Raw genomic sequence first — 9,506 nt, 5'->3', positions numbered from 1 at the left:
CCGGCCAGCCCGGCGCCGGAAGTGAGCTGTTCCCGGGCGCCGCCGGGTCCTGCCACGTCCGAGGCCTGGAGCCGCCACCACCTCCGCTGTTGCCACCATGGTGAGTGCTGGGGACAGGGTCGCCGAGGGGGCTTTCGGCCGCAGTCTCTCGGGTTCCTCGTTGCAGAGAGGTTGAAACCCCGGACTGGGGCCGCTCATCTCTCCGTTACCGCTTCGGGTTTGGAGGGCCGCAGCCCTACAGGTCTGAACGTTTCGGAGGCAGAGGCTGGGGGAAGGCTAAGCGGAGGCCGCGGAACCTTCCGGAACGCTTCGGCCCTCGCTGCTGCTGCGTCTCCTGCTCCTTGTTTTCCTTCTTGTTCTCCAATAATGGGAAAAAAAAAAACCCATAATACCTTAGGAGGTACTGTATCCTGAGCCCTTGGTAGGTTCCAAGCAGTGTTCCTAATCTCAGTCGGCTAACAGCTCCGTGAAGTCGGTATTGTTATTATCGACCCTTGACAAATAAGGAAGCTAGAGGTTCAGGGAGGTGAAGCTTTTTGAGCAGCGAGTGGCAGAGCTGAGATTCAAACCCTCGAAACCATTACTTTCCCCCACCTCCCTTCCCAGCAGAGGTGTTTATGAAGTAGCTGCCTGGCCCAGGGCCCGGAGGTGTGATGGGCATTTTAGGAAACTGATGTAAAGATGAACTGAATGGCACTCTGAGGCAGGGGCTCAGGTGTTTAAACGTCTGTGGTGCACAGTGTACATTGACTCTGCACTTATTCATCCAGTGAATGACCGCCAGCGGGAACTAATGAATGGAAGCAAATAGCCTGAGCCTGGCACAGAGTGAGGGTTCAGTAAAACATTGCTCTCAGGAAAATGGGCGTGCCTGGGGTTTTGAGGAAACCCAGGTGGTCCCGGGAGTCAGGGCTCTGGCTTTGGTTCTTGCTCTGCAGGGGACCAGGTTTTAAATTATTCTGGGGTTTTTTGGCCTCTGATTCTTCAGCTGATGAGTAGAGTTGGGGGTCTCTTATGCCCTGACACTCAGCTCTTTCTAATTGAGTTTTTAAGTCATTAATTCTGAAGAGCTGATTGTTTTTGAGGGCTGTCTCATTAATGAAACCAGACGACTTGAGGTGCTCAGGAGGAAGGACTTTTTTTTTTTTTTTAAAAAAAAGGAGCTTAAAAAACAACAACAAAAAAAAACTACACTTGTTCAGAAGCATGATTGGTGGGTGAGAGTGATTCAGAATAAATGCTAGTTATCTCCAAAGTCCTTTGGTGACTTAGTATGAAACTAGCAGTAAACATTCTTCCTGCTCCTACTTAGCCCTCAGCTCTTGACTGAGGGAATTGGGCGTAATGATGATTCTGTGTTCTGGAGAGGCAGCCTCTTCAGGTAAGAAGCTCTGTGGGCTCCAGGTTAGCAGGTGGAGCTCTTCTCCCAGTTCCACCTTAACTAGCTTTAGTCATTTGAACAAGTGCTTTCTCCTCTCGGGGCTTTTTCATTTCCTTAGTCTGTCAGACAGCTCTGCCCTTTGGCCTTCCCAGTGCACACGTGAGCACACTTTATAACCAGGACAACTTGGCACATGTGGAAGATGCTTCTCTTCCATACTTGGTTTTGCAGACCTTGAGGGCCTGCTGCATAGGGCATCTAGATTTGGATGAGAGAACCCTTGTTTACTTTGCAGCCATCCTCTTCCAGGGTCCTAACTTTTGGAAAAGTCAGGTCAGACTTTATACCTGCAGGGCTTCTGCTGGAAAAAGGTGAAATGGTAAGAAATATTGGTTCCAGGTGTTCCTATAGTGGCTTAGCTGGTTCAGAACCCAACTAGTATTCATGAGGATGTGGGTTCGATCTCTGGCCCCACTCAATGGGTTAAGGATCCAGCATTGCCATGAGCTGTGGTGTAGGGTCACAGACACAGCTCAGATCTGGCGTGGCTGTGGTGTAAGCTGGTAGCTGCAGCTCTGATTGGACCCCTAGCCTGGGAACTTCCATATGCCGCACCCGCGGGCATAAAAAGAAAACCAAAACAAACCAACAAAAAAAAACTCTGTCCATTTTTGTTCATTTACTTATTCAGCAGACAGCCACTGAGTTCCTTCTGGTTGCCAAGCACTGTGATTTGAGAGCATTCAAAATTCCTAATGAAACTGACCCTGGTCCAGGCAGCTCACCTTCTAGTTGTAAGAAGAAACAGCATAAAGTGTCATAGATATTTAGTGTTGAAGATATTCAGAGGAAGCCAGCCAGTTGGGAAATCTGGGAATCTTCAAGGAGGGGAGGCAGGGAGTTCCCGTCATGGTGCAGTGGTTAATGAATCCAACTAGGAACGATGAGATTACAGGTTCGATCCCTGGCCTTGCTCAGTGGGTTAAGGATCTGGCGTTGCCGTGAGCTGTGGTATAGGTTGCAGACGCGGCTCAGATCCCACACTGCTTTGGCTCTGGCATAGGCCGGCGGCTACAGCTCTGATTAGACCCCTAGCCTGGGAACTTCCATATGCCACAGGTGCGCCCCTAGAAAAGGCAAAAAGACAAAAAAGGGGGGGGGGAGGCATAATTTGAGCTGAACCTCAGAGAATGGGTAGGAAGGTGATGACCCTAGCAGCTGTGTGCCCGCCCCACAAACTGGGCTCTGTCATAGGTGGTGGAGCAGGGAGCAGCCTCGGGAAAAACTTGAATCAATTCTCAAAGTCTTAGGTATTAACCCTGTTACGCAAAAAACTGCCTAGAACATGAGAGTCTGTCATCCAGGAAGGAAACCCCAGCCATAGCTCCCTCAGGATCCCTCTTCACTCTCAAAGGTAACCAGGGTGGCTTGCTGGACATCCCCCCTCTTTGCTCATGTTATTCCATCTGCTTGAACTGTGCTTTATACCCCCGTGTCACCTGGCAAATTCCTCATTGTCTGAATCCCAGTTCATGTCCACCACCAGCCCCTCAGGCTGCTATGGCACAGGGAAACCCCATAAAAGTATTTATCATGCCCTGTTAGGGTTACTTATGTGCAAGCTTCATGGAGGCAAGAAGTATCTCTTATTTGTGTCCATGTCTCCAGTCCCTGGCACAATGAAGGCACTTACGCTGACCCTTTACTGAATGAATGAACAGATGCAGTGGAGGACTTGAGAAATGAGCAGTGGATTTAATGAGATGACTGCATTCTAACTGATTGCATTCAATATCTTTGGTTCTAGGTGTCAGTAATTAACACTGTGGATACTTCCCATGAGGACATGATAGTAAGTACTCCTTTAGCCCTTCCTCATGGGCTGTGGACATGGGCATTTCTGTTCATTGTTTATGAACCCAGTGTTGCCTTGCAGCCTTTGCCAGCCAGGCCGTGGCCTCAGGGGTCCTCGGGCAGTGCCCTCTGAGTTGGCAAGGCAGGAGGAACTTAGAAACAGTTTGTAGCTCAAGGCCTTAGTCCTGTGTTCTGGAAGGAGATGGTAGTGAATGCAGAGTTTTGAAATAGTGTTCCAACCTATCTTTCTCCTGCTGCTATGTCTTGGCCCCATTGGAAAGGGGGTTAAAAGAAGAAAAAGGAGGAGGATGACTATACAGAGGCAGAGCCAGGTCAGACCACCACAGACAGTGAGCCATACAAGGCCCTTTGAACCATAAGTTGTTAAATCAGGGTATTTGCTGAGACGCAAGCACAGGGCTTAGTACAGGAGGGCAGGTGTGTGGGAGAAGGTCCAGAGGTTAAAGTCTCCAGCAGCAAAGATGCAAACTCTGCTTCATGCAGGGCCAGGGAGTCCAGGCAGCCTTTGAACAAAACCTAGGTCTGGCCAGCCTACAGCATTTCATGCCAGGCATCCTGTCCTACATCTATCCACCTACAGTTGCTTTTGGGTCTGGGAGATTGCCTGGCCTCAAAATTGTGTATGTTCCCTGGACACAGTCATGTGTGTGCTCTGGCTGTAAGACCACATTCCTTGGAGACAGCTCGGCACCTTGGGCAAGAAGAGCCAATCAGATCCCAAGCCAGTCTCTTAATTTGTCTGAATCAGCCTTGATTTCCTCATAGCTAAAATGGGAAAAATAATGGATATGCCACCTCTCTGTGTGGGTTCCTGTGGAGAGGCAGATGAGACAAAGTGTGATGACTAATGTCTGCCTGCTCATGGACATCACACCCCATGCTAAATACTGTCCATTAAGTACCCCTTTTAACCTTCATAACAAACCTTGAAGCAGATACCATCATTAGCTCCATTTGAAGATAAGGAAACTAAAGTGCAAGGAGATTAGGAAATTTTTCCAAGTTGCACATGGTAACCTAAGGAGAGAGGGCTCGAATCTCATAGGTACTGTGCCCTGCTTCCTCCCAAGTTTGTGGTAGTACCCTACAGGAGCAGTACTTCAGAAGCACTTGGAGAGAAATCTGTCCTCACCCCTGCTCTGCCTGCCTTCCAAAAAACCAAGACCTGAAATGGTGGAGGGTTGACTTCCCAAGAAGAATCTGTTTTCCTTTGGTAAGGAGGTGAAGAAGGAATGTTGAAGCAGAAGGAATGTTGATGCAGACAGAATGATTGCTTCCCTTTTAAAGAATGTAGTTGCTCCTGATGACCGTAAGAGCAGATAGTCCCTGAAACCCCAGGTGCTATAGCTGAAGAAAGTGCCATCTGTTGGAATAGACAAGGTCAGCAAACAGGAGGGCCAACAGGCAGAGTGGCTCAGAGGAACCATCACCTGGATGGACAAGGAGCTGTGGGCAGGGCCTGGCCCTGGGTCTTGATGGCCAGACAGCATCAGTGAAGTCCGTTCATCAGTGGTGGGACCAGTAACATTTAAGGCATGGGTGAAGAATCTGGGATCTTGGGTACACTGCTAGGGAAAAGGTCAAGTGGAAACACAGGAACATGGGTCCACAAAGGATCCGGGGCAGGCGGTGGGGGTGGTGCTAAATGTCTGAATGGAGCCAACCCATGTACAGAACAGATGTGTGTCATGGAGCACCTGACTGGGGCCTACAGGCAGGCAGAGGCCTGTGCCTCTGGATCAGCACTAGCCCTGGGTTCTGAGGCTGAGCTGAACCTCCCTGGTAGCCCACAGAGCCTCAGGACACATTGGGGCTGGGGGAAGGAGGAAGACAAGGGAGGCCAGGCAAGTTTCTTTTCTCCCATACCCGCTCTGCAGAGTGGGATTGCAAAGGACTTTCTCCATGATGTAAGGGGTCTGAAAGCAGATGGGTGTGGTTTTTCTTGGCCCTTTCAGAAACACATTGCCATTCAGAGAAGTGAGAATGTTGACTTACTAGCTTTTTGTCTGGTAGTGATGATTCCTTGAGGTTCAAATAATGTCAGGTAGACTGGTCCAAACTAGGCTTTCTGTCTTGGTGACCACCCCTCCCCACACCCATCCGCGTAGCCTGCAGGCTGCCCCAGCTCTCCTCCCTTTGCAGCATGATGCCCAGATGGACTACTATGGCACCCGTCTGGCAACCTGCTCATCAGACAGGTCCGTCAAAATCTTCGATGTGCGCAACGGAGGGCAGATCCTCATCGCCGACCTCAGGGGGTAAGTGGAGCCGATGCTACACAGAGTCTTAGTATTGGGGCTTCTCAGACATGGCAGGAAGGGCTGAGAGCCCAGATCAGAGCAGCCCACAGTTCCATTGGCAGAGAGGGCACCCGGTCCTAGCTACCCAGAGTTCCAGACTCATGGAGCCAGATGGAATCCCAGCTCTGCCACCCAGAAGCCCTTAAAAGACCTTGGGTAAGAAAGTCTGTTTACTTCTTGTAGCCTTCACTTGCTACAAAACTGATCCTCAGACTGATGCTCCTTCTGCCCGGGTGGAACCTTCTTGGCAGCAAGCCTTCAGTAGCTGCTGCTATTTTTTTTTTTGCCACGCCCACTGCATGTGGAAGTTCCCAGGCCAGCAATTGAACCGGTGCTACAACAGCAACCCAAGCTGCTTCAGCAGCATCAGATTCTTAACCTACTGTGCCACAAGGGAACTCTGGTAGCTACTGCTATTTTTAAAAGTGAAAAACTACTTTTTTTTTTTTTTAAGAAAAGGTTTAGTCCGCATGATCTTAAATGACTCAAAGGTGGTAATGTAAGAATATAATGGTAATTATATAAATCCCATAATTCTGCCTGTTGGCCCATGGCAGGCCCTGAGTGGGTATTTACAGCATTTGATTTACCCTTCTCCCTGTTGAGGTTCTTGAGATCCTGGCTCTCATATTTATGGCCACACTCTAGTGCTTTCCCTTAGTTCACTACGAGAGATAGGTGGGGGTTGTTACCCTGGTTCTACAGAGCTCTAAGGCTTCTGTGGATAGAATTCAGGCAGTGGCAAACTAGGAAAGGGAGAAAAAAAAAAATCACATCTTTATTTTCAGGGACTTTAATACTTAGCATTTCCTTCAATGATAGCTATAGGCCAGGAACCACAGTAGTAGACATAGTTTCTATCACTTTGTTACCTGTAGAAATCACAAATATTTTTTATATCACATTACAGTTGTTGTAGCTTTCTCAAAACAGCATTGATGCTCATTACTACCTTGGAATTAGAATGGTTGTTATACTTGACACTAGCATTTGTTACTTAATGTGTTAACACAGAAGCACATGTATCACTATATCATAAATTGTTCTTAAACATTTTGATAACTGTATTTCAGTATCCTTTATAACTCTATTTCTGTGTGTTTTATCCATTAATGTGAGAAGGGGCCATAACCTTCACCAGATGACATAAGCAAGATTAAGAATCCCTGACAAGTAGGTGCTCAGTCCATGTTTGTTAACTGAATAAAGAAGATATATAACTAAGTCAGTAGCCCTTTGGGAAGATGGGCCTAGAAGTTTCCCTCTTCCTGAGTGTCAGGGGTAGAGTGACTGAGGAGCCCACGCCACTTTTCCTGCATGGCAGCCCACGGCTGAGCAGAGAGCTATGAGGGCGAGGCCTGGCTGCCAGCACTGGTGGAAGCCATCCTGTCCGCTTAGAGGACATAAAATATCAGAGGGTAAAAAAGTCACACTCCCTTGGAGTTCCCGTTGTGGCTCTATGGTTAACGAATCTGACTAGGAACCATGAGGTTGCAGGTTCAATCCCTGGCCTTGCTTAGTGGGTTAAGGATCCAGCGCCGCCATGACCTGTGGTGTAGGTCGCAGACGTGGCTCGTTGCTGTGGCTGTGGTGTAGGCTGGCAGCTACAGCTCTGATTAGACCCCTAGCCTCCATATGCCACAGGTGTAGCCCTAAAAAGACCAAAAAAAAAAAAAAAAGGTCACACTCCCATTCTTTTTTCCCTCCGTTAAAATCATGCTGGTTATAGGATGTTTGGGTCTCCTAAGAATTTCGTTAGCAGCTCCTTTGTAGAGCCTGCGGGTGGACCATTGTCTGCAGTCCTGGGGCTAGGGAGTGAGCAAGAAGCAGCACTCAGAACTCATAGGCATTGAGCTGGTGTTTTTTCCTTTTCTTGTACCAAGCACTGTTCTAAAGTCTTCATGTGAGTTGTCACATACATTTCCCTCAGCACCTCCATGTGAAAGAAGTCTTGCTGACATCTCTATTGAGAGACAAATCCAAAGAGAGGGTATGGCTCTGTCCTAAAATCAAGCAGCTAGTGAATAGAACGGGGAGTCAGTGTGAAAGAGCCTTGTCCACCACCTCTGTGCCATGCTACCTCTTGTGTGCTGGTGCCGCCCCCCCCCCACCCCCCAGACCCAAGGGTGGCACAGAGTCCATGCTGAGACAGTACTTACCAGGTGAACATAAAAAGATGGAAAGAAAAGAGAGAGGCATGGAATTCCCCTGTGGCACAGCAGGTTAAGGATCCAGCATTGTCACTACAGCAGCTCAGGTTGCTGCTGTGGTGTAGGTTCCATCCCTGGCCCAGGAGTTTCCACGTGCTGTGGGTGTGGCCCCCCAAATTAATTAATTAAAAATTTAAAAAGAGAGTCATGCCTTTTGAACAAGTTAATACGATAGTAGAAAGTATCAAAATAAAACAGTTACTGCCTCCTCAATAAGTTGACCATCTGGGAAGATGAGTAGTACTTGATCCACATATACATCTGGAGCACTGGTGGGTGTAAACCCTAGACTGATCAGTGATTGTGCTGAAGGCAGTAAGTGTAGGTGGTGGTGGGTGCAGTCTGGGCCAGGTAAGGGTTCTGCTGGGTCAGGACAGAGGGGCCTTCAGCCTCAGTGTCCTCACTGCCTAGTGATTTGGAGGTGACATTCTACAGCTCTCCCTCTTGAAATTCTTAGGCAGTGCTGTACTGGGAAACCCAGAGTAGCGGCTGGCAGGGCACCAGGGGTTTGTTTGGCACATTTGAGCAGTCTCTGCCCCTCTCCCCTTTCAGTCATGAAGGTCCTGTGTGGCAAGTGGCCTGGGCCCACCCCATGTATGGCAATATCCTGGCATCCTGCTCCTATGACCGGAAGGTCATTATCTGGAAAGAGGAGAACGGCACTTGGGAGAAGACACATGAGCACACAGGACACGATTCCTCAGGTACGCTGGGTGTGGCAGGAGAAGGCGGCAGGCTCAGGGGCCCTCGGGTGGGAAGGGCCTCTGTCCTGGCTGATGCTCAGCTTTCTCCGTGTCCTGCTTCTTGCCTGTCTCTTGGGCTTTGGTTGCTTTTCTGCTCATCTGTCCACAGCAGAGATAAGGCCCTAAGACCTGAAACCAATCCAAAGCAAAGTGAGAAAAGCAAAGACAGCATGATGAGGCCTTTTTATAAGGTTTATTCCCTTTAAGTACTGGCCCTATTCTCAGATTATAAGATAGGCTTTTATTTATGAAATGATATTATTAGGTGATAAGTTTTTTTAATCTCCTTAATTGACAAACTTACATCTTCCCCCCATGAGCTCTGTAATTTTTCTTTTTTAGAAATTTAGTAAAACACTAAGTCTGAGAAATGAAAGTTTCTAACTGTGTCTCCTTCCTTCCTGCAGTAAATTCTGTGTGCTGGGCCCCCCACGACTATGGCCTGATCCTGGCCTGTGGGAGCTCGGATGGGGCCATCTCCCTGCTGACCTACACTGGCTTGGGCCAGTGGGAAGTGAAGAAGATCAACAATGCTCACACTGTAAGTCCAGACCCTGCCTACCTATAGAGGGTAACTCTGCAGTCTTGCCACGCATCCCCTGTTCACTCCTTAGAGAGTGGCAGGAGCAGTGTCACTGCTGTGTGGTGGGCTGGGGAGGGGACTGTTGGTCAGACATGCTTGGAGAGCAGCTTTGAGTTTTTTTGCTCTGAAACCAGGGAGGCCAGGCTGCACCAGCCTCATTCAGCCCAGGGCAGGGTTGGTACTGGTTCCTCCATGTCAGGGAGGGCCAGGGCACTGGCAAAGTTACAGCAGCAGCCTGTCTACCTGCCGCCTTTGCTGTGAACACCTCAAGTTGACTTGGCCTGCAGTGATCATTGGGCTCATCTGGTGTTATAGAAAGTATAAGAATTTAGTTCTCTATTTCTGGCCATTGGACATTAAGGTTGAAATAGTCATGAAAGAACTCTGGACAGTAGGGGAAAAACCTAGGTTTCT

At 48.7% G+C, this 9,506-nt stretch overlaps 1 protein-coding gene across 1 annotated transcript in view; it reads left to right on the top strand.

Annotated features, from left to right (window-relative positions):
* Window positions 1-9,506, top strand: part of SEC13 (SEC13 homolog, nuclear pore and COPII coat complex component) — a 44,232-nt gene continuing 34,726 nt past the window's right edge. Inside the window, exons 1-5 of the mRNA XM_047780799.1 lie at window positions 1-100; window positions 3,189-3,233; window positions 5,399-5,514; window positions 8,319-8,470; window positions 8,917-9,050. Of these exons, the coding sequence (XP_047636755.1) occupies window positions 98-100; window positions 3,189-3,233; window positions 5,399-5,514; window positions 8,319-8,470; window positions 8,917-9,050 (450 nt within the window). The 5' untranslated portion in view covers window positions 1-97. The remainder of the gene's footprint in view (window positions 101-3,188; window positions 3,234-5,398; window positions 5,515-8,318; window positions 8,471-8,916; window positions 9,051-9,506) is intronic.

Source organism: Phacochoerus africanus, chromosome 1 (genome assembly GCF_016906955.1).
Source record: "Phacochoerus africanus isolate WHEZ1 chromosome 1, ROS_Pafr_v1, whole genome shotgun sequence".
NCBI lineage: Eukaryota > Metazoa > Chordata > Mammalia > Artiodactyla > Suidae > Phacochoerus > Phacochoerus africanus.
The sequence above is the reverse complement of the archived record's forward strand: the minus strand, read 5'-3'. Positions and strand labels throughout refer to the sequence as shown.